At 34.4% G+C, this 26707-nt stretch overlaps 1 protein-coding gene across 3 annotated transcripts in view; it reads left to right on the top strand.

Moving 5' to 3' along the window:
- The first annotated feature begins 273 nt into the window (after positions 1-273).
- The window catches only part of LOC149800620 (lipid transport auxiliary protein 1-like), a 41962-nt gene continuing 15528 nt past the window's right edge, over positions 274-26707 (top strand). The window contains exons 1-5 of one of the 3 annotated variants that reach the window (XM_089954609.1): positions 274-362; positions 8229-8352; positions 12926-13018; positions 17038-17137; positions 17673-17726. In XM_089954609.1, coding sequence (XP_089810735.1) covers positions 8284-8352; positions 12926-13018; positions 17038-17137; positions 17673-17726 — 316 coding nt within the window. In that variant the 5' untranslated portion in view covers positions 274-362; positions 8229-8283. Of the gene's footprint in view, positions 363-421; positions 892-4047; positions 4273-8228; positions 8353-12925; positions 13019-17037; positions 17138-17672; positions 17727-26707 lie in introns of those variants that run through there. The other 2 variants (XM_089954610.1, XM_089954612.1) reach the window with 2 other exon arrangements.

A 26707-nucleotide genomic window follows, 5' to 3' on the forward strand; every position in this document is an offset into this window, starting at 1 on the left:
GCTCAAGTAACACTGCTAATTTAGCCGGCAGGTTGAAGATGGTCGTGGAGTCGGTCTTCATGTTGACATTTAAAAATCACATTTTCTTGTGCATTTCGAGTCGAAATGTGAGATATTTATGAACTTTTTGAACATCACTTTTCTTAATTAAAGTACGATCGTTCCTACTTGATACAAAATAGATTTTTGACAAAAAATAACACGTGATCCAATGTTTACAGCAATGACGCATCGTTGCGCAGAACTACACGACGCGCAGAATTGGCCGACATGGTGGGTATAACTGAAGCTGCACGAGTTGTATCCCTTGGTATAACAGCTGTATGGAGGAATTCTATCATTTGGATGAAACGAAGATAAAAGTAAATCTCCAGGGTTACATGAATTCTTTAGACAGGAATTACTAAATTTATCTTATTTTAAAGTACCATATATAATTTTCAATGTATTATATAGGACAAAGGCGTACGGTTAAATAATTGTTTTCATGATTAAATGTGAAACATAAATTCGAGGTTGTCCCGGATTTTAAAGTTAAAATTGTAGTTGATCGAAAGCTGTATGAGAAGAATGCAATTATAGCACCTTGACTGTGGTATTTTTCCAAGTTAGTTTTGAGATTTCCTCAAGATGGATTCGCAATATTTCATAATTTTTCACATTTCAATAAAAATATTCACAGTGATGTGGACATTCGGTGAGCATTTGGGATTTACCTGCTAAACATGCACGAACTTTGAAGATTGAAACTCACTGTTTGAGAAAAATCCACCATCCAGAAATAACTTGAGGTTTCTGAAATTGAAATTTCTTGTATGCTTACTGGGTTAAATGCATACCATTGATTCTTCTGAACATTTTCTTTAGAACCTGCAACGGGCATAAATGAGGGTGAGCAAAGAAAAATCCTAAGTAACTCTAAAGTTATTAACAAAAAACATAAGATCTGTTTCCTCTTACTCAATCTCTATACCTATATATATTCCTTGAAAATCCAAAGAATTTCATCGCTTATGAGATTGCAGTTATTAATACATAGGAGTTATTAATATTATTATAATTTAATATATTTTCAAACATTACTCTATGTACATCTTGATTAGGTTCAGGTTAATATTTGTTCCACCTGAGTATTTTCTGCATGAGTAGATTTACCTCATTCTATTAATTAATTTTTAACCTATATTCCTACAGTTTCTGTTTGTAGTAACATTCCTACCCATTTAAATTGCCTACCTTCGACTTAGACATATTCAATAAAGAATTTTGTCTACATCCATTAACATATAAAATTTTATGAAAAAGATCATCCTTGGATGAAAGAATTAAAAGTACTTGACTTAGAAGGCGCCATTCCAACTTGACCATTGCATTGTGACAGAAAAGATAGGTCAGGATACATTAGATTTCCAAAATCTGGTCAGGAGTCTTGACCTCAGAAGAGGAAGGATTATCATGGACTTTATATTTAGCATGAAGACTGACATAAATTACAACTATTTAAAAATTACATTTTTTATAATATTAAAATATACACATCATCATATCGAATTAGTCCTTCACAGTGACTTGTTGCAATTCATAATTTTTTTGTATGTACAGCAAGCATTTTTAGGACTTTTTAGGAGATCATTGCTCGATTGTATTGGCGACAGTCCTCATAATTGTTGATTTCAACACTTAGGAGATCATGTACTTTTACTAGATCCAGGTTTCCTCTAGAGTCAGCCTGAATTTTCCTCAAAAACAAAAAACGTCCTTTCAGTGTCTCTCGGTAAAATTAGATTAATGACTGCCTGCCTGAACTGCTCAAGATTGGTACTGTTTGGATAAAATGTTTTAATCAGGGGTCACACTACCAAGTGAAGTGGGTGACTAAACAGCCTAAACAATGAAAACTTCACCTTTTTCTGTTAGGAGAGTGAAAATGACTTAGCCATATGAATTTTTAGATGTACATTGAGTGACAGTATGCATTGATATGCTCACTCACCTTAGACAGTTATTTCCAGTGAAATGTAGCTCAAGGTGAAATGTAGGAATTAAGCTCTCAAATAGTTGGTGTTGATTTCAATTGCGCCAACAAACAAACTCTTGCACATTCACAGGCATCAGTTATTGATAGCTGATTGGCCACTAACCCCTTCCCAAAATAAGTTATAGCAGGGATGTGTTACATGTCATTTGTTATTGCAACAATCTGTGGCCGTTTTCTGCAGGTTATCATTTGATGATAAAAACATACAAATTTGTGTTTTGAAACTTAAAGAATAGATTATAAATAGCAATTTGTGTTTTAAGAACAGAATCGGTAAATGAAGATTTTAATTGCCGTGTGTGCATTATGTTTTTCATAAATAAGATTGAAACCGTAAGTGAACCTGTCTGGGTGAATTAATGGCAGACATCACTGTGTCTGGGAAGTACCACTTTGTTAGATTGTCTGTTTTCATAAACATTTGGGCAGATATATTAAGGAAAATATTCATTCCAGAATGCAGAGTCTAAATGCTATGTTATTCAAGATTTAGAATAAAAATGCAATTATGTAGGTCCCAATGTATGGACAATGCTGTTTTGTGGAATTAGAGAAGCACTGTAACGTCAAAGATGTTTTCACTCATTTTTGTGAAAATACGGGGTGGTATTATAGAAAGGTAGACAGATGTTCTTTTTAAATGTTCACTTTTTTTAAAGGGAAATATTTGTTGATATTTAGACAACTTTTTGGTTTTTGCTTTTTTCTGTTACTTAGTTTAGAGTCATACCAATAGATTTACATGAATTGATATTATTATTATTATTATTATTATTATTATTATTATTATAGTTGCACAATTAGGATTATGATTTATTATGAACAATAAAATATTCATAAAATAGTCACTATGTGAGTGGTTTTATCATTTACATGAGAACCTTTGCATGATTTTTGAGCCAAGGAACATTATTTTGACTAGATCTGAAAACATGCCTCCAGAAATCGGAGATTATGTTTATCTGTACACTTGGCAACTAGTGTTTCAGCATGTGTAACATTTTGATGCAGATTCTGCAAACATGGATTTCGGTGATGGCATATTTGTTGTTGCCTTTAGTATGCTTTCATGAGATGGGGTTTCTGCATGACACAGGATATCATTCTTAGATCTTTAACGTACATTAAAATCAGCTTTCCAGGAAGTGCAGAATGCATATTCATGACCCTTTGAACTTCATTGGAACCACTAAATTCACTGTTGAACCAGCATTCAATTTTGTGTGAGATTTTGGTTGCTTGGTATTTTGGCTTTGGCATGCTTAGGCATTTCAATAAACTTTAAATTTGAGCTCTTGAGTAATCCATCTGTAATCAGTTAACATCTTTAATACTGTCCCCATTACTTTTGATCATACATACTGTAGACCATAATCCATCTCAACAACTTTAAGCACCAAAGTAAAAAATATCCTTGTGAGAGAATCTAAGCAATGCATATTGTTTTATGCTGATTGAGCTCTTTAGTAACCCAACCATAATCAATTGACATCTATAATTCATTTAGAATTACCTTTGCTCATGGGGCCCTGGTTGGCCAAGTGTTCTGTAGTGTTCACCTTTACAGATCGCATCTCACCTCTGTCAGCATGGGTTTGAGTCTCTGGCTCTGCCAAAATGAGTATGTAAGAAGGCTTGCCAGTAGCTTCTGGTGGGTTGGTGGTTCTTAAGCGTTTTCCCAGGTTATTCCTCCATCAAATGTACTTGCTGCCATGTATAGCCTGTCATGTACTGAAAAATGGTGTTAAACCTATAACAGCCAATTGGTGTTTGCTCATAAAGTTTAATCAAACTCAACAAACTTAAAACAACAAAGCCAGCTGACCAAGCCAACAGGATCAAAGGTGAAATTAGCAACTGCATTGTCTTGCCATGCTTAAGTCAGTTCACAGTCATGTGGTCATTGGCAATATTACTGTACTAGAACTAAAATATGAAAAATTTACAAACAAAATTAATTTTTCATCAGATATTTGCATGCCTGGGAGACTTTAGTGAGTAACAGGAAGAACAGGAGACACCTATAAACTCTGGAGGAAAATTGTCTGATCTGGGAGATTGACATGTATGCCGTTACAGATCAACTCCATACATATGCATATTGAAGTGAGAGAATGACGTCATCACATGTTGTGATTAGTGTCCAGATTTTGTCTTGAGTTGACCATATGAACAGTTGATAAACACTTGAATCTAAAAGTGCTCTCAGAACATGACAGTTTGTATCTGTAGTGGTGAGTACAGGATAGTACCAAAGAACATTGTTAATATATTTTTTACCTTGCATTCCCTTTTCGGAGTTCATTGTGTACTTTTTTCTACTTAAGATAATAAAGTGAGCATTAGAGGTTCATTGATGTTTAGAAGATTCTGATGTCCTTTGGTTGCTATATGTAGGAAATTTTTTATTTCAGAAGCTGTCTAGACAGAACCTTTTATTCAGTTGAAAAAAGCTCAAAATTCAACCTCAGATCTCTGACGAGTGTTGCTTTTTGATCCCATATGGGACTTAAGCAACCCTATCACCCTTGCCCACATTTATTTCATATGTAGTTTTTACACTCACAGCACTGATTTCAGTCTTGCACATATCCTCCAGATATCACATAGATGGGATCTAATTCTTGCACATTGCATTGAGTAAGTTTTGTTCATCAACTTAGTTTTCAGGTTAGTTTAATTTATTGCTAGTGTGCTGTAGTCTGCATCCTCTCAGTTTAAGCGGATATTACCGATGTTAAACATGGCATTGTTACAAAAATGTCAAGAGCGCATCCCACAGGCTCTATATCAAATATTATTTATCCAGTAATCTTGAGTATTTTTCTTTGTGACAGTTTCCTATTCTTCATTTTTAGCTCTACTGGTGATAAACCAGGAAATCTTATAGGATGGTTTTTTGTCGTGTTATCAGTCATCTGTGCATCCATTAGCACAAATTGGTGATAAACCAGGAAATCTTATAGGATGGTTTTTGTCGTGTTATCAGTCATCTGTGCATCCATTAGCACAAGTTTATTATCACTACTTCTTCCAAACTGCTGCTTATTATGTCCTGTTGTTCCTAATTGAAAACGGTGCAAATATGGCATAAAAGTTTCCACCACAGCTGCAAATTTGAAAATTTTACTGTTGCTTAAGAGTATGGCTCAAATTCAGCAGTTAAAAGGAAGAAATAGTCTTAAATTCCAGGAAATTCTTTTTGGCCAATAGAGCATCCATTCCTCCAATGGAATAATACTGCATGACCAAACAATGGCCAGAGGTGCATCCTACACATTGATGGACTAATATTGGATATCCAAACCTTTGATAGAGTAATATTGCTTTTCCAAACGATGCCCAGTAGAGCATGCTACCCTTCGATGGACTAATATTGCATGTCCAAATGATGGCCAGTAGTGCATCCAACCCTTCAATGGAGTAATATTGCATGTCCAAATGATATCCAGTATTGCATCCAACACTTCTATGGAGTAATATTGCATGTCCAAACGATATCCAGTATTGCATCCAACCCTTCTATGGAGTAATATTGCATGTCCAAATGATGGCCAGTATTGCATCCAACCCTTCTATGGAGTAATATTGCATGTCCAAACGATGGCCAGTAGTGCTTCCAACCCTTCAGTGGAGTAATATTGCATGTCCAAACGATGGCCAGTAGTGCATCCAACCCTTCAGTGGACTAATATTGCATGTCCAAACGATATCCAGTATTGCATCCAACACTTCTATGGAGTAATATTGCATGTCCAAATGATGGCCAGTATTGCATCCAACCCTTCAGTGGACTAATATTGCATGTCCAAACGATATCCAGTATTGCATCCAACACTTCTATGGAGTAATATTGCATGTCCAAAAGATGGCCAGTATTGCATCCAACACTTCTATGGAGTAATATTGCATGTCCAAACGATGGCCAGTAGTGCATCCAACCCTTCTGTGGAGTAATATTGCATGTCCAAATGATGGCCAGTATTGCATCCAACCCTTCTATGGAGTAATATTGCATGTCCAAACGATGGCCAGTAGTGCTTCCAACCCTTCAATGGAGTAATATTGCATGTCCAAACGATGGCCAGTATTGCATCCAACCCTTCAGTGGACTAATATTGCATGTCCAAACGATATCCAGTATTGCATCCAACACTTCTATGGAGTAATATTGCATGTCCAAAAGATGGCCAGTATTGCATCCAACACTTCTATGGAGTAATATTGCATGTCCAAACGATGGCCAGTAGTGCATCCAACCCTTCTATGGAGTAATATTTCATGTCCAAATGATGGCCAGTATTGCATCCAACACTTCTATGGAGTAATATTGCATGTCCAAACGATGGCCAGTATTGCATCCAACCCTTCAATGGAGTAATATTGCATGTCCAAACGATGGCCAGTATTGCATCCAACCCTTCAGTGGAGTAATATTGCATGTCCAAACGATGGCCAGTAGTGCATCCAACCCTTCAATGGAGTAATATTGCATGTCCAAACGATGGCCAGTAGTGCATCCAACCCTTCAGTGGAGTAATATTGCATGTCCAAATGATGGCCAGTATTGCATCCAACCCTTCAGTGGACTAATATTGCATGTCCAAACGATATCCAGTATTGCATCCAACACTTCTATGGAGTAATATTGCATGTCCAAAAGATGGCCAGTATTGCATTCCAACACTTCTATGGAGTAATATGGCATGTCCAAACGATGGCCAGTATTGCATCCAACCCTTCTATGGAGTAATATTGCATGTCCAAATGATGGCCAGTATTGCATCCAACCCTTCTATGGAGTAATATTGCATGTCCAAACGATGGCCAGTAGTGCTTCCAACCCTTCAATGGAGTAATATTGCATGTCCAAACGATGGCCAGTAGTGCATCCAACCCTTCAGTGGACTAATATTGCATGTCCAAACGATATCCAGTATTGCATCCAACACTTCTATGGAGTAATATTGCATGTCCAAAAGATGGCCAGTATTGCATCCAACCCTTCAATGGACTAATATTGCATGTCCAAACGATATCCAGTATTGCATCCAACACTTCTATGGAGTAATATTGCATGTCCAAACGATGGCCAGTATTGCATCCAACCCTTCTATGGAGTAATATTTCATGTCCAAATGATGGCCAGTATTGCATCCAACCCTTCTATGGAGTAATATTGCATGTCCAAACAATGGCCAGTAGTGCATCCAACCCTTCAATGGAGTAATATTGCATGTCCAAACGATGGCCATTATTGCATCCAACCCTTCAATGGAGTAATATTGCATGTCCAAATGATGGCCAGTAGTGCATCCAACACTTCTATGGAGTAATATTGCATGTCCAAACGATGGCCAGTATTGCATCCAACCCTTCAGTGGAGTAATATTGCATGTCCAAACGATGGCCAGTATTGCATCCAACCCTTCAGAGGAGTAATATTGCATGCCCAAACGATGGCCAGTAGAGCATCCAGTCCTTCAGTGGACTAATATTGCATGTTCAAAGGATCTATAACACAGAGCAGATCATATTTCGTTGTTGTTGTTGTGGGGTTTAACATCATTTTCAGCACACTATAGGCTATGCATGGCGGCCAGTATTAATGGTGGAGGAAGAACCCAAGAAAACCCCGGGAAGAACCACCGACCCACGAGAAGCTACTGGCAAGCTTTCTCACATCCCCACATTGGCCGAATCTGAGACTCGAACCCACGCAGACAGAGGTGAGATGGCAGTGATCCGTAATAGAGAGAGCTTTAGACCACTTGGCCACTCGGGGCCCCAGATCATATTTCAGAATTATTGTGTTAACATGTGTAAAGCCCAGGTTTTTGATTTGTTATACTTGATCATGAGTTTTATTATAGTCAATTCTCTTTCAAGAAAGTTCTCCATTGTATGAATTTGTCAAGATTTTCTTATGAATTTCAGCAGGTAGCTAAGCAGACAAAATGTTGACAGCATGGCCATTAGCTGTTTTTTTGTTTCAGGGTTTCTTATGGAACATGTTTAGTTTCTGTAAATTCATATTGAAATAGTATCCAAGACATAGATTGTGACATTACATGAATGTTTCATATGGAAAATAAGTACCTTTGGAATGATTCCATTAATTCCCATGAAATTCTAAACTCATTAGAGAATGTGCACAACCTCATGTAGTTTCTATTGTTTTTTGTTTCAGTATTTGTTTTTGTATGATGAAGATTTATTCCATTTGAGACGTACACACCTGAGTCATGTCAACAGAGGTAGTACAGGCACTGTCCATTATCAAGGTCATTTGGTTCATTGCAGCAGGAGTCCTGGTAATTATTTTGCTGAAATGTTGATCTATATGAATTATGTATACTGCTACATTTAAATCCTTGTCGGGTGTCAGGAGTAAAAGTCAATCTGAAGACTGAAAAATTTTCTTTTTGTGTTTGGAAAATGTTTGACCTATCAAACATGAATGGTAATTTAAAAAAAAAAATGTCTTTATTTTCTGAGGATAATAATTAAGCACCTTCCATATTTTTCTAATGCTGATTAATATACATACTACATTCATATATACATCATTTTAACTTGTAGTCTTATCTAAAACTTGGAACATAATGACATTAAATAGTTGAGAAGGATTTGATGTAAAAGAATAGAAGAAGAACAAAATATAGGTTGATATCTAGGTTGGTTTCTGGGTTAGTTTTTAACATTACTTTCAAAACATTATTGGGATATATCTTGCAGAGGAATTGGGAGCTTAGTGTGTTTCTGAAGGACACACAAAGGTGACCTACCTTGACGATAATGGGAGCTAAGTGCCTTTCCCAAGAACACACTAAAGTGATTTGCCTTAACCCTAATAGGAGCTAAGTACCTTTCCTAACTATTCATGTACTGATAAACTAAAATTTGTTTAAAGTCTTTAAAGTTAACTGTCTCAACATTAAATTCTGCAAAAAGCCAACTTATTCTATACATACAATTGTAGTCCCATATCCCATCCAACATTGATCAGTGACCATCAGCAACAACACGGCACCAGAAGGAGAGTCAGCATATCACTTTGATGGATTGCAAGGCTTTGATATCTGATTTAAGATAAATCAAGACAAATGAAAGCAGTCCTCTTCTATTTCAAAGATGTTACTCTTATCAGTCACTTTCTGCTTCATTCTGTTTGCATTGAAGAATCTATAATCATGGCACAGCGATAGACACCTTCATTAAAAAAAAAATACAGGGCACTATAAATTGTTTAAAATACCATTTGTACTTTTACTTACTTTTGTTCAACAAATAAATTAATGTGTGTGTGCGTTTTGGATTTTTAACATAGCTTTAACAGTTTTTCAGTGATATCGCTACGATGTCTGCAGTGTAACAGTTAGTGATGTCAGGCATTGGGGCATAATGCCACAGACATGTAGCATGATGTCCCACCCAGTCACATTATCCTGACACCAGGCCGACCAGTCCTAACACTAACCTCTTAATTCTGAGCACCAGGCGAGGTAGCTGTTAGTACCATTTCTTAAAGTCGTTGGTATGACTTGGCCAGGGTTTGAACCCATGACCTCCCGCATCTGAGGCGGGCTTTCTAACCACTAGGCCGCTTGAGCGGTAAACAAATTAATAACCATGTCTCTGTTGGGGGTTGGGGTTGGGTGAGATACCAGCTTGGTTTGGAATTTTGCCAGTTCTATTTATAGGTGATTGTAAGTCATGTCATCTAGCAATGTTGAATTTGATGGCTTACACTCACTCAAAGCATGGAAACACATTAACTATATACTTTAGAAGTTGTTAATTATGTATGGAGTAAGTTGGTGACTGACTGTGACAGTATTGGAATGCAGTTACACTAGTTTGTTGTACAAAGTATCATGAATTTTATCCTATCTGTAATTCTGTCAATATTCAGGTTAGTGTCATTAAATGTAGCTAAAAGTACCTAATTTGTTTTAAATATTTAGTGTAAAATGAATTAGGTATATTTAGCTACATATAATGATGCTGACCTGATAATTTATAGAGTCACAGATAAGATAAAATTAATGAATCTGTGTGGAATGAACTATATTGTGATGGTGTTGACATATCACACTGTCCATTATGAATGCAACTCCAGTAATGGTCAGAAATGCATACACTCAATTTTCTTACTCTAAAGTATTGCTTACAAAACAATTTTCTCCACTCTATGCAAGTGATAAACCATGCATTAATAAGATTGGTTGATTAGCATTTGTACCGGTAAAAGTTGGTCTTGTACCAACTTTTTCTGTGCTTGCAGTGTAGTAGTGGAAACGCCAGATCATTCATTGTAAAATTTCTTTGAGATGGACATTAAAAGTTGCATTTCATCAAATTAAGTGGGTCCACATGTTACTTCAGACCGAAACTTATTCCTGATGTAATGGGGTTTTTGACTTAACAGGGGTCTAGATAAGCTGGGAAAAATTAGCATAACAAAGAAGGATTTTTATGGGACCAGACCAAAACACTCAAACGGGTTCTCAGGATAACCAAGGTTGAGATAAGAGGGTTTGACTGTACTAACCAGTCAGTAGATGTGGCTTTTGCTGAGTCAACAAATAATCCAGAATTATACCTAACAATGTGTTTTAATATTTATATTATTGCTGATTAACATTCAATGCATTCTGGATTGACATATGTAAGCATATGAAAGTATTTGTAAGGTACTCAGCTGATACCAAAATGACAGAAATTAGATGATGCAAGAGAAACTGCAATTGCAATATGATCAAGAAAAGAGGATACAAAAATACCAGAAAGACTGGGAAATGGAAAACAAATGGCTGTGATTTTGTGCATGATATACACCGAGTATTCAGAGAAATTTGAAAGTGTGCAAGGTATTTAATTTGTGAGTTTTGCCAGTGAAATACACTTTGGAGGGAGGTATATACCTTATCCTCCAGAAATTCGTTAAATTCCTGTGATAATTGACAAATCATCATCATATTCCTGTTTTCAAGCTCAGTGAGAAGAAATGGATCCTGGGAAGGCCATTAAATAAGTACTGGTACATCATGTGACTCAGCACAAGGAATGACAGAACAAGTCCCTAATGGGTGTCATGTCTGAACAATGAGAATTCTTTTCGTCTCTCCTTGGCCTCTAAGAGGAAGGGAGACTCATCACTCATACATGCTACATGCAGGGGATCATGCAGATCATTGGTGGTACATGTTGTTCTTTCCTTTGAAAGGAAGGAGGGGGGGTACACTTACCAAAATGATTAAAAGGGTACATAGGAAAGAAAGAGACATCAGTCCAATTTCCTATCATGGGACTAGGTATGAAAGCAGGTCCTCCTCCCACCCATTGCTGATGTTAATCAATAGCCAGATGTCCTGAGACAGAAGAAAGATGCACGTTAGAATATGGGCTGTTGATATAGATCAGACTGACTTGATGCATATATTTTAAGAAATTTCAAGAATAGGGAGTTGATTCATCCAGCATGGATGAGGTATTTTCATCTTGGAAAAGTTAGGCTTAATAATACTGATAGATAATTATTACATTATTAAATTATTAAATTAGTTTTATATTTTTGACCTTTATACTAGTAGACTATTAAGATTTGACATGTTTTTGTTATGTCACCATATACAACAGATAAAAGTATATGTACTAGGATTGGGGTATTGTTTTGTTTGACAAGTGGAAGCACTTGACTGGAAGATTTTAATCAAACTAAAAAACTTGATTGGAATGTTGATAAAAAGCATAGTTATGTTTATAAAGTGGTAAGCTCTGTGATTTTTTTTATCAAAACTCACAAAATCTTTTATAATAAAAGAATAATGTTTGAATGTATTATTTTCTGACTGGTATTTCACAAAAAGAGCAATGCCCAGTAGTCAGGATAACCACTTGACCTACTCATCCTGACTGGATACAAACTGGCTGGTTAACTGAGGGTTATGTAAAAGACATTGTTTACCTTTTTCTGACTGAAGAATAAATATTAAGATTATTTTCTTGGTCTGAGTCAAAGACATTGTGTTTACAATGTTCTTTAGTATTATTTTAGTAACAGGCCTTCTAATTATAAATAAAATTTTACCTTTAACATTTGGAACCTTCATGAATGAAATTTTCTATTAAGTAATAGTTTTTTTATTATAGAAAATACTAATTGTAAACTAGGTCAGTTCAATCATGTTTACTGGAAAAATTATTTATTTCTGCAATAACATCTGAAGCAGAAATCAGTCTTGTTGTTGTGTCCAGCAATTCAATTTTGGCTGGAATTTATTTATTCAAATTATTATTCACTGGAAATACAAAGTGCTAATGTAAAATAATGTTCTTGGAAACAGACTTAGATTTATAGTTAGATTCAAATAAGGATGTATTCTTGTATATTATTATTGTGATTCAACAGTGGACTGTTGGCACATCATTACTATTCAGGCCATCACAGACATATCAACACTTTCAGCATTGGCTTTATTTTGGAATACCACTTTCAGAACTTTATTCTTTAGGATTTGTGTTAGTAATTCTAGGATTATTTGTGGTTTAATTTGGAATACTAGTTTCTTTAACATTTTCACTTTGTATTCTAGAAAATAAATTATTTGTTGAATTTTACAAAACTGGTTGGATTTTGCTCTTTGCTCTTACTTTGTTTGAGATGATATATTCATGACAATTTTCATTGTCACAACTGATTCCCACGAACTTTCACAAAATACATACTATAGTAATCCATTTATGGAGCACAGTGTTGAGATAATAGTTGATTGGTCAAAATTTAATAGGGGGATAACCTTTATTAAATTTGTTTTGAAAGTCCTATGCCATGCATCTTGTGACAAAAGATAATGTTTTACAGAATTCCTTGTTTTTTTTCAGATTTTCTTCTTGATATTTTTGTTTGTCAAGAGACAGATTATGAGGTTCACATTTAAAGCAAGCTACACAGCCATTGGCCACAATGCTCCTAAGGTAAGGAGAATTTATATTTTTGGTAAGCAGCAGTAATGATCATGTATATTAACAGAGTGATACAAATTGAATAGTCCAACATCAGGGACTACTCTGTATTGGACAATTGTCTAATGGTATGAGTGTAGACCTGGGTAAGTGCATTTTCTCAAAAATGTCATTAATTTTGTTAGTTTGATTGTGCACCTCATTTTTGTTAAGGTTCTGTTTTGAATCTGGTATGATACTCTTTTGGATCAGCATGTTCTGCTTTACCATATCCTTTTCAGCATACTCTCTTGATTTGATTTTTAGTATGTGTCACTACATTGCATGTTGAATGAAGTTGGACTTAAAAATAGGTAAACGACTTGCAGAATGAAGTTGGACTTAAAAATAGGTAAACGACTTGCAGAATGAAGTTGGACTTAAAAATAGGTAAACGACTTGCAGAATGAAGTTGGACTTAAAAATAGGTAATGATTTTACTTATCAAGGCTGTTAACAAATTGATTTTATTGTAAGAAAATAGATAGGTCAGCTAATGTATATATTCAGTGTTTTTTTTAAAAAAATATGCAGCTGGCAGGACACTAGATATAGATCGATAATCTGCCTGTTTCCTTAAATTACAATATTGTTACTGATATCGGGAAAATCTTTATTTATTTTTGTTTGAAAAACATTGAGTAACTCCAGTATAGTGTCTTTTTCCTCAGGTTACTGGAGTATACAAATGTAAGATGATGTACATGACATATAAGCATTGTATTCTTTTCCTCTAAATCTGCATTGAAAGCCAATAGCTCATAACAATTTTACATACTATATTTGCTGACCTATAAGTTGATACTATTTTACTGGAAAGTCTGGGCTTCATGTTCTACTCTGAATCGACTCGTATATGGATAATGTCATTAAAATCATTTTAATATATGTCATGTACTTTTATTTATATATAATTTTTTCCTCCAAAGTATGAAAATATATTTTGGGGAAGAAATCATGTATGAAAAATTATAGGACCCAACATTGAGAAGGATTTTAAAATATTTACATGATTATCAGTATTAAATTTGCATGCATCAGATGTAATTGTGCTAACACAGCATGCACTTGTAAAATGTGTAAATTTGATTACATGTATTTGTATTAGAATAGACAAGTTAAAAAATGAATAACCTTGACAAAGACAGGTATTCCATTACATATTTCTTCTTGCACCTTGTGATCAAATAAAATAAGCCTTGATATGAGAAAAAGAGAGAGGTTTCAGGACGATTGTAATCTGTATTGTTCAGTTACCTGATCATTATGATCTTACTCATGTACAATGGCAATACTGTATTTCATGATCAATTAATACCTCTGATTAAACAATTCCTTCTAGTTTTAATTACAGTATACATTGTCCCAAGAACCACGTGACTTTGCAGTGTTATGTACATGCTAATTGAATATGTTACTGCTTTGGCCAGGCCATTCCAGCTGACACCTGTTTGGGGGCAAGATTTGGTAGACAAGATCAAACTAGTGAGGCTACCATTAGAGAAATGATGCTGCCCATCGGGTATTGTAATTACAATACCATGTAATGTCAGCTGCTCAGCTAGTGACACCTTTTGTTTTTGCTGATGGAAGTGTCGGAACAATTCAAAGTAACTAGTATAAGCAAAGATCAAAACCCGATGCCACCTAACTACAGGAAGTGTACATGCTAAATGGTCATTCATGGGATTTAACCTAAATGGAATCTATATGGGTATAAATCTTGTGAATATTTAAACTTTGAAACTGAAGGAGTATGGTATATATTTTAATAGATTCCAGTTATTATTTTATTACTGTTTTCTCTCTTTGACAAAAGCTTCAGCTAGACAGGGCTAGTAAGGTACAAAATAGCATGAAGAAGAGCTGAAATCTCTCTCATATTGGGACATATTTTATTCCAGTCATAAGGTGCAATAAGAAAAATGCAATGGAATACATATGCTTCTCTCTTCAAAACAAAGCTATGGAGAAAAAGCATTTTAGCATCAGTGATACAATTTCTCTATTGCTGGTAATCTGCAATAGTATACAGTGATACCATTATATTATTCATGAAATCAGAAGTTACCAATGAAAAGACAAAGCCATGGTATTGATCTGGACTCATCCTATACTCCACATCAACTTATATATGGATGAAGGATGGAAAATTTACAAAAGAAGTGTTTAATGTAAAGAAATCTTATAATATTTAACTCCAGGTCTTTATTTCATTTATTTTTAAGTGATAGGAATACTGGTCTCAATGCTTTCAGTGGAGAAAATAAAGAGTTATTGTAAAGTTAGTGAAAAATAAATCAACTTATCTTTTCCTGCATATTGAAGTGAAATCATAATTTACCTGATCGGCCCTCATACTAATGTTGACCCTCAATATCAAAATTAAAAGTTCATTATAGCAGACCTAGTTGTAATTCGTTACTGTTTGATTTATAAACTTTTCATCCTATTCTCACATGCTGCATGATGCAAAATAAAATATTCTTATGTAATTTAAACTGTTAATCTCCAAGAATTATAAAATTATGATTAAAGATAAATATAAAAATAAAATTCTGCATAATAAATTATTTTAAAAATCTTGCTTTTTTGTGATATAAATTGAATAATTGTGAAGTATATTGGAACTAATTTCTTAGCACAAACCTAATTTGACAAGATGAATCAGACTTGCATAGAATTTTTATCAAACTATATGTTTTGATAGGACTAATTTAGATTTAAAAAAACCTAGGACAAGCCAAAACTTCTTTGCATAATGATATAAGATTTGCTGGTAATTTTAAGTAGAATGATTATTGATTCAGACGCATTGATTATTTGATAACATTTTAATTCAAAAGTTTCAGTTTATATCAGTCATGAAATGTGGCTTATACTTGTTTTCTTTGGAAGACATTACTCTTTTGTACAACAATATTTATGTTGCAGAGTCTGACACTTTTCAAATTAAAAGACACTGCTTTAATAGATAATGCATGGGAAGTAATTCATAGTCAAGAAACAACTATTCAAGTTGCATTGATTCAAACAGCATTGTAATAAAATACTTTACCATAATTCTCCTATTTGTTCAAATTACATTTATTGCTAATTTGAAAAAAATTCTATATCAAATTTAATTATGTATTGTTGGCATGCAAATGTTTAGTTAGAGTGCAATGGAGTTGAGTTTTGTGAAAGTATGACCTGTTCTTGATAGGATCATAAGAAGCAAATAAGTGCAGATATGATTATTTTATCATGCTTCCACATTTGCCCCTAATGAATGTAATTTCTTTTATTTTTGAAAAAGAGATTGCAAGCATGACCTGTCTGAATTATTTTCATATAAAGTTATGAATCAGAAATGTTTGACCACTGTCTTGTATTTGCTCAAGTCAGATAGAGGTTTTAATTTTGATTTTCTTGGGTCCAATGCAGGTTTTTGAGCATGTGTTCAACAAATTACTGATTTGTCTTGTATAGTCACATGGTGTCAGTCAAAACATTTGATTGGACTAAAATTTAACATGTATAATTAAAAAAGGTTACTTGGTTATCTGTTCTTGCTGAACAGTTGACTTTCAGGGTGATTAAATTGCTATATCTGTAATTATAAATTAATCAATGTTTTGTAAGGATTTGGACCTTGGAGTAGGAACCACTTTACCAGCACATGGTGGAGCTGGGTATCAAACCGGGGACCACTTAGGTTAAAAGTACCATGTTACTATGAAACTATTCAGAGCTTATATAAATATTTTATTCCACCATGATTGTACATGAGCCTAAAACTGTTATGGGGTTTGATGCTTAAACACATGCCAAGGAATAGAGTGTATGCAATTTGTACTTACTTTACCACAGGTAGAATATGTCATGTTTCACCTTCAGCAAAGTTAAAACATTTGATCTATTCTTGAGCCAGTCAAAAGATTCTCCTTCACCCCCTTTTCAGATATTTTAGTACATAGAGACATATTTCAATAATACATTTCCCATTCCAGAAGCTTCAGATGGAAATTCAAAGGCGTCTTGAAAGGGTTAGTTACATCAAAGGGGAACCCAAACTTCTCACAGGGAAGATAGAGGAGATAGCCAGAACAAGTAATGTATCAAAATGGATTTTATTCTAATCTTCCCGTATACTTTTTTTTCTATCAGACCCAGTTAGATACAGTGAATCTTTATGTCATAGATAGGACAAATAATTTGATCCAAAAGGGATAACTTATTTTTCTTAGGAGCAAGTCTGTGACACAAATCTTAACTGAAAATGAGGAGGGTCCCAGAAATTAATTGACAAAAATGACCCCAATTATTGCAAATACTTGAAAATATTTGCTAATATCATATTTCTTCTGACCCTTGATTTATCTTGAACCTTGCAAAGAAAGCTTCTATAGTGATTTATGTAGCTATTGAAATAAAATTTGACATTAGGTCAAATGTTTTGAAGAGCAATAACATTTCTTGCCAATGGATGATACTAGTAGAATTTTAATAAAAATAAAGATGTAAAATATTGAGTCTTTATAGTGTTGTTATAATAATTTATCAGATTTTTAATTTCTAAACATTTTTTAAAATGTTATTTTATATTAAGCCTGATGTTCATGTGAATATTTGTTACCAATTTCAGCTGAGAATCATTATTACTACAGAATGAAAGCTGTGGATGCATTCTCCCAGTTTGGTAGGTACATGTACACATCTTGATGTTAGTCAGTTTGGTAGGTAAATGTACATAATCTATCTAGGTATATGTACATATCTTGATATACAGTTGGTTTTATAGGTATATGTACATATCTTGATATAAAGCCAGTTGGTAGGGATATGTATATATCTTTATGTCCAGGGAATTCCATATGTGCATGTACACATTTCGATATGAAGCCATTTTAGCAGGTACGTGTATACACTTTGACATGCAGACAGTTTAGCAGGTAAATTTAATTATCTTATCACTGAGTTGGTTTGGTAGGTACATGGAAAAACATCTTAAAATGCAGCCAGTTTTGTAGTTACATATACACATCTTGATATGCAGACAGATTTGTACATATGTGTAAAGAGGTGCATTTCTGATGTGAAATCATGGATGACATGTAACAAGCTGCAGATGAATGATGATAAAACTGAGGCCATTCTGATCACAACACAAAGACTTTCTCATTCACATCCTTTACCTCAAACAATAAATATCAGCAGCACCAACATTAAATTCACACAGTCAGTATGAAACCTAGGTGTTACTGTGGACAGTAGTCTCACATTGCACCAACATGTCATGAACATATGCAAGGCTGCATATCTTGAGCTGAGACGCATCAGCTCCGTTCGCAAATATCTTTCAGTTGATGCCACTAAAACACTTGTGTGATCATTAGTACTTTGAAGACTGGACTATTGTAACTCAATTCTGTCTGGTTCATCTCAATATCTACTCCAGAAACTTCAAAAAGTTCAAAAACACAACTGCTTGGATCATATTTAGAGTACCATGATCAGAGCACACCTCCCCTATGCTCTGTACCCTACACTGGCTATCCATTCGATCCAGAATCAAACACAGAATTTGTTCTCTATGCTACTTTTCACTTTTGGACTCCAGTCCAACATAGCTATCCGACCTCACCCACGTGTACACACCAGCAAGATACTTACACTCCTCTTCTGACAATCGTATACTCATTCTTCCCACTATGAAAATGAAGTCATATGGACAACGTTCTTTTGCATACCAGGGCCCAGCAATGTGGAATGAATTGCCCACTGAACTTAGACACAAAGACACAGTGATCACATTCAAGAGTGCTCTTAAAACTCACTTATTTCGACTGCAAGAACAAACTTAAAGACCTATTAATGTTTCCTACCTTAAACATTTTCAGCATATTTTTTATGTTTCCTAATTTCATGGTGTTTGTTTTTTACAATCATATCATTATATTTGTTTTTTATGTTATAGGTGTTGTCTAATGTTGTAAAGTGCTTAGAGCTTCTAAAGATTAGGCGCTATACATAGTCCTCATTATTATTATTATTATACATATTGATATGCAGCCAGTTTTGTAGCTACATATACACATCTTGATATGCAGCCAGTTTTGTTGGTACATATACACATCTTGATATGCAGCCAGTTTTGTTGGTACATATACACATCTTGATATGCAGCCAGTTTTGTAGCTACTTATACACATCTTGATATGCAGCCAGTTTTGTTGGTACATATGCACATCTTGATATGCAGCCAGTTTTGTTGCTACATATACACATCTTGATATGCAGCCAGTTTTGTTGGTACATATACACATCTTGATATGCAGCCAGTTTTGTAGCTACATATACACATCTTGATATGCAGCCAGTTTTGTAGCTACACATACACATCTTGATATACAACCAGTTTTGTAGCTACATATACACATCTTGATATACAGCCAGTTTTGTTGGTACATATACACATCTTGATATGCAGCCAGTTTTGTTGGTACATACACACATCTTGATATGCAGCCAGTTTTATAAGTATATATACTGTTATGTGTATTTAATCTGTACTATAATTATCAATGGAAGTAAACATGTTTATCTTAATCTGAGTCTAGGATATTGGTATTCTCCATCGATAAATCTGTTGTACCTAATGTTTACCATATTCTTTATTTTATTTTTATCAGCAGATTTTATCTTGTTGACAACTTCAAACTTTTGACCCGCCTCCAGGTTCTATTGTTGTGTTTTACTTTTTTATATAATGTTGTTTACTTGAGAAATTACTCATTCTTGCATAGCATCTTGTAGCAGAATCAGTCTTATTGTTGTTTTCGGTATTTTGTTTTGAGTAGAATTATTTATTCAGATTATTATTTACTGGAAATACAAAGTTCTCATCACTAAAATTCTTGGACAGGAACATTAGTTTGGAATTATAGTGAATTCAGACAAGGACAGTTTTCTATTATAATATTGTGATACATCAAAAGACTCTTAGCACATTGCAACAATCCAGGCTATTGGCACATTACCATGTTTATGACTACAAGCACATCAACACATTCAGTTTTGGAATACCATTGGAATTCAGTTCACAACTTGTATGATTATAGTTGAAATGAAGAAAATATTTTCCTTATTGTTTCAACAGCTTTTATAGCTGCATGTTCTTGACACATTGTATGCATTATACTTTGTTTTCTATTTCGATATTAGGAAAATCTTCTTATGGTTATAATTGACACTATGACTTGAAATATTCATTAGCAAATAGCAAATAACCAGAAGTTTATAACATTTGTACAATAACCCCCACTCCCCCTTGGAATGAGTCAATGATGAGAGTTTTCCTGTATAATGTATCAAAACTGGTGTCAAGGCCTTATTTAATGCATTACAAAGTATGGATAAAATAAATATGAGTTACAGCAGACATAACTTTTAGAATTTCTCATGAATAAAGCAAGATAGAACATTTGGAGACAATTTGATGGAGCAGTGATGTATTTAATTTCTTTGAATTTCTTATGGAAGACATTAAATGAACCAAATATCGCTAAATTATTTTGAAATCATGATAATGAAATAACAAACTGAAAGCTAGATGCATTTTGATTCTATCAAGTATCTTGTAAGAACTATTTGGTCTAGGGTTAGAATCAGCTTGATATTACAATCTGTTTGGTTTGGATCCACTTGGTATTTCATTCCTTTTGGTCTAGGGTTATAATCAACTTGGTACTTCATTCTGCTTGGTCTAGGGTTTGAATCCATTCTACGTGACAGAATGTTTGGTCTAGGGTTATAACTCATGTGATACTACAGTTTGTTTGGTCTAGAGTTACAATGAGGTTGATTCTTCATTACATTTGGTCTAGAGTTAAAATGAAGTTGATACTTCATTATGTTTTGTCTAGGGTTACAATGAGGTTGATTCTTCATTATGTTTGGTCTAGGGTTACAATGAGGTCAATTCTTCATTATGTTTTGTCTAGGGTTACAATGAGGTTGATTCTTCATTATGTTTTGTCTTGGGTTACAATGAGGTTGATTCTTCATTATGTTTTGTCTTGGGTTACAATGAGGTTGATTCTTCATTATGTTTGGTCTAGGGTTACAATGAGGTCGATTCTTCATTATGTTTGGTCTAGGGTTACAATGAGGTTGATACTTCATTATGTTTTGTCTAGGGTTACAATGAGGTCAATTCTTCATTATGTTTGGTCTCGAGTTACAATGAGGTTGATTCTTCATTATGTTTTGTCTAGGGTTACAATGAGGTTGATTCTTCATTATGTTTGGTCTAGGGTTACAATGAGGTCGATTCTTCATTATGTTTGGTCTAGGGTTACAATGAGGTTGATACTTCATTATGTTTTGTCTAGGGTTACAGTGAGGTTGATTCTTCATTATGTTTTGTCTAGGGTTACAATGAGGTCGATTCTTCATTATGTTTGGTCTAGGGTTACAATGAGGTTGATACTTCATTATGTTTTGTCTAGGGTTACAAAGAGGTTGATTCTTCATTATGTTTAGTCTAGGGTTACAATGAGGTCGATTCTTCATTATGTTTGGTCTCGAGTTACAATGAGGTTGATTCTTCATTATATTTTGTCTAGGGTTACAATGAGTTTGATTCTTCATTATGTTTTGTCTACGGTTACAATGAGGTTGATTCTTCATTATGTTTGGTCTAGGGTTACAATGAGGTTGATTCTTCATTATGTTTTGTCTAGGGTTACAATGAGGTTGATACTTCATTATGTTTTGTCTAGGGTTACAAAGAGGTTGATTCTTCATTATGTTTGGTCTAGGGTTACAATGAGGTCAATTCTTCATTATGTTTGGTCTCGAGTTACAATGAGGTTGATTCTTCATTATGTTTTGTCTAGGGTTACAATGAGTTTGATTCTTCATTATGTTTTGTCTACGGTTACAATGAGGTTGATTCTTCATTATGTTTTGTCTAGGGTTACAATGAGGTCGATTCTTCATTATGTTTGGTCTAGGGTTACAATGAGGTTGATACTTCATTATGTTTTGTCTAGGGTTACAAAGAGGTTGATTCTTCATTATGTTTGGTCTAGGGTTACAATGAGGTCGATTCTTCATTATGTTTGGTCTCGAGTTACAATGAGGTTGATTCTTCATTATATTTTGTCTAGGGTTACAATGAGTTTGATTCTTCATTATGTTTTGTCTACAGTTACAATGAGGTTGATTCTTCATTATGTTTGGTCTAGGGTTACAATGAGGTTGATTCTTCATTATGTTTTGTCTAGGGTTACAATGAGGTTGATACTTCATTATGTTTTGTCTAGGGTTACAAAGAGGTTGATTCTTCATTATGTTTTGTCTAGGGTTACAATGAGGTCGATTCTTCATTATGTTTGGTCTCGAGTTACAATGAGGTTGATTCTTCATTATGTTTTGTCTAGGGTTACAATGAGTTTGATTCTTCATTATGTTTTGTCTACGGTTACAATGAGGTTGATTCTTCATTATGTTTGGTCTAGGGTTACCATGAGGTTGATTCTTCATTATGTTTTGTCTAGGGTTACAATGAGGTTGATACTTCATTATGTTTTGTCTAGGGTTACAATGAGGTTGATTCTTCATTATGTTTGGTCTAGGGTTACAATGAGGTCGATTCTTCATTATGTTTGGTCTCGAGTTACAATGAGGTTGATTCTTCATTATGTTTTGTCTAGGGTTACAATGAGGTTGATTCTTCATTATGTTTTGTCTAGGGTTACAATGAGGTTGATTCTTCATTATGTTTGGTCCAGGGTTACAATGAGGTCGATTCTTCATTATGTTTGGTCTCGAGTTACAATGAGGTTGATTCTTCATTATGTTTTGTCTAGGGTTACAATGAGGTTGATTCTTCATTACATTTGGTCTAGAGTTAAAATGAAGTTGATACTTCATTATGTTTTGTCTAGGGTTACAGTGAGGTTGATTCTTCATTATGTTTGGTCAAGGGTTACAATGAGGTCGATTCTTCATTATGTTTGGTCTCCAGTTACAATGAGGTTCATTCTTCATTATGTTTTTGTCTAGGGTTACAATGAGGTTGATTCTTCATTATGTTTGGTATAGGGTTACAGTGAGGTTGATTCTTCATTATGTTTGGTCTAGGGTTACAATGAGGTTGATTCTTCATTATGTTTTGTCTAGGGTTACAGTGAGGTTGATTCTTCATTATGTTTGGTCTAGAGTTACAATGAGGTTCATTCTTCATTATGTTTGGTCTAGAGTTACAATGAGGTTCATTCTTCATTATGTTTTGTCTAGAGTTACAATGAGGTTGATTCTTCATTATGTTTTGTCTAGGGTTACAGTGAGGTTGATTCTTCATTATGTTTGGTCTAGAGTTACAATGAGGTTCATTCTTCGTTATGTTTGGTCTAGAGTTACAATGAGGTTGATTCTTCATTATGTTTTGTCTAGGGTTACAATGAGGTCGATTCTTCATTATCTTTGGTCTAGAGTTACAATGAGGTTGATTCTTGATTATGTTTTGTCTTGGGTTACAATGAGGTTGATTCTTGATTATGTTTGGTCTAGAGTTACAATGAGGTTGATTCTTCATTATGTTTTGTCTAGGGTTACAATTAGGTTGATATTTCATTAAGTTTGGTCTAGAGTTACAATGAGGTTGATTCTTCATTAAGTTTGGTCTAGGGTTACAATGAGGTTGATTCTTGATTATGTTTGGTCTAGGGTTACAATGAGGTTGATTCTTCATTATGTTTTGTCTAGGGTTACAATGAGGTTGATTCTTCGTTATGTTTTGTCTAGAGTTACATTGAGGTTGATTCTTCATTATGTTTTGTCTTGGGTTACAATGAGGTTGATTCTTGATTATGTTTGGTCTAGGGTTACAATGAGGTTGATTCTTCATTATGTTTTGTCTAGGGTTACAATGAGATTGATTCTTGATTATGTTTGGTCTAGGGTTACAATGAGGTTGATACTTCATTATGTTTTGTCTAGGGTTACAATGAGGTTGATTCTTGATTATGTTTGTCTAGGGTTACAATGAGGTTGATTCATCATTATGTTTAGTCTGGGGTATCAGTGAGGTTGTTTCTTAATTATGTTTGGTTCTGAGTTAGAATGAGGGTGATTCTTCATGATGTTTGGTCTTGAGTTAGAATGAGGTCGATTCTTCATTATGTTTGGTCTCGAGTTACAATGAGGTTGATTGTTCATTATGTTTTGTCTAGGGTTACAATGAGGTTGATTCTTCATTATGTTTGGTATAGGGTTACAATGAGGTTGATTCTTCATTATGTTTGGTCTAGGGTTACAATGAGGTTGATTGTTCATTATGTTTTGTCTAGGGTTACAGTGAGGTTGATTCTTCATTATGTTTGGTTTAGGGTTACAATGAGGTTGATTCTTCATTATGTTTGGTCTAGAGTTAAAATGAAGTTGATACTTCATTTTGTTTGGTTTAGGGTTACAATGAGGTTGATTCTTGATTATGTTTGGTCTCGAGTTACAATGAGGTTGATTCTTCATTATATTTTGTCTAGGGTTACAATGAGGTCGATTCTTCATTACATTTGGTCTAGAGTTAAAATGAAGTTGATACTTCATTATATTTTGTCTAGGGTTACAGTGAGGTTGATTCTTCATTATGTTTGGTCTAGGGTTACAATGAGGTCGATTCTTCATTATGTTTGGTCTCGAGTTACAATGAGGTTGATTCTTCATTATGTTTTGTCTAGGGTTACAATGAGGTTGATTCTTCATTATGTTTTGTCTAGGGTTAGAATGAGGTTGATTCTTCATTATGTTTGGTCTAAGGTTACAGTGAGGTTGATTCTTCATTATGTTTGGTCTCAAGTTACAATGAGGTTGATTCTTCATTATGTTTTGTCTAGGGTTAGAATGAGGTTGATTCCTCATTATGATTGGTCTAGGGTTACATTGAGGTTGATTCTTCATTATGTTTGGTCTAGGGTTACAATGAGGTTCATTCTTCATTATGTTTGGTCTAGGGTTACAGTGAGGTTGATTCTTCATTATGTTTTGTCTAGAGTTACAATGAGGTTGATTCTTCATTATGTTTTGTCTAGGGTTACAGTGAGGTTGATTCTTCATTATGTTTGGTCTAGAGTTACAATGAGGTTCATTCTTCGTTATGTTTGGTCTAGAGTTACAATGAGGTTGATTCTTCATTATGTTTTGTCTAGGGTTACAATGAGGTTGATTCTTCGTTATCTTTGGTCTAGAGTTACAATGAGGTTGATTCTTGATGATGTTTTGTCTTGGGTTACAATGAGGTTGATTCTTGATTATGTTTGGTCTAGAGTTACAATGAGGTTGATTCTTCATTATGTTTTGTCTAGGGTTACAATTAGGTTGATATTTCATTAAGTTTGGTCTAGAGTTACAATGAGGTTGATTCTTCATTAAGTTTGGTCTAGGGTTACAATGAGGTTGATTCTTGATTATGTTTGGTCTAGGGTTACAATGAGGTTGATACTTCATTATGTTTTGTCTAGGGTTACAATGAGATTGATTCTTGATTATGTTTGGTCTAGGGTTACAATGAGGTTGATACTTCATTATGTTTTGTCTAGGGTTACAATGAGGTTGATTCTTGATTATGTTTGTCTAGGGTTACAATGAGGTTGATTCATCATTATGTTTAGTCTGGGGTATCAGTGAGGTTGTTTCTTAATTATGTTTGGTTCTGAGTTAGAATGAGGGTGATTCTTCATGATGTTTGGTCTTGAGTTAGAATGAGGTCGATTCTTCATTATGTTTGGTCTCGAGTTACAATGAGGTTGATTGTTCATTATGTTTTGTCTAGGGTTACAATGAGGTTGATTCTTCATTATGTTTGGTATAGGGTTACAATGAGGTTGATTCTTCATTATGTTTGGTCTAGGGTTACAATGAGGTTGATTGTTCATTATGTTTTGTCTAGGGTTACAGTGAGGTTGATTCTTCATTATGTTTGGTTTAGGGTTACAATGAGGTTGATTCTTCGTTATGTTTGGTCTAGAGTTAAAATGAAGTTGATACTTCATTTTGTTTGGTTTAGGGTTACAATGAGGTTGATTCTTGATTATGTTTGGTCTCGAGTTACAATGAGGTTGATTCTTCATTATATTTTGTCTAGGGTTACAATGAGGTCGATTCTTCATTACATTTGGTCTAGAGTTAAAATGAAGTTGATACTTCATTATATTTTGTCTAGGGTTACAGTGAGGTTGATTCTTCATTATGTTTGGTCTAGGGTTACAATGAGGTCGATTCTTCATTATGTTTGGTCTCGAGTTACAATGAGGTTGATTCTTCATTATGTTTTGTCTAGGGTTACAATGAGGTTGATTCTTCATTATGTTTTGTCTAGGGTTAGAATGAGGTTGATTCTTCATTATGTTTGGTCTAAGGTTACAGTGAGGTTGATTCTTCATTATGTTTGGTCTCAAGTTACAATGAGGTTGATTCTTCATTATGTTTTGTCTAGGGTTAGAATGAGGTTGATTCCTCATTATGATTGGTCTAGGGTTACATTGAGGTTGATTCTTCATTATGTTTGGTCTAGGGTTACAATGAGGTTGATTCTTCATTATGTTTTGTCTAGGGTTACAGTGAGGTTGATTCTTCATTATGTTTTGTCTAGGGTTACAATGAGGTTCATTCTTC

This window comes from Sinohyriopsis cumingii, chromosome 4 (genome assembly GCF_028554795.1).
Source record: "Sinohyriopsis cumingii isolate HCF-2022 chromosome 4, ASM2855479v2, whole genome shotgun sequence".
Classification (NCBI taxonomy): Eukaryota; Metazoa; Mollusca; class Bivalvia; order Unionida; family Unionidae; genus Sinohyriopsis; species Sinohyriopsis cumingii.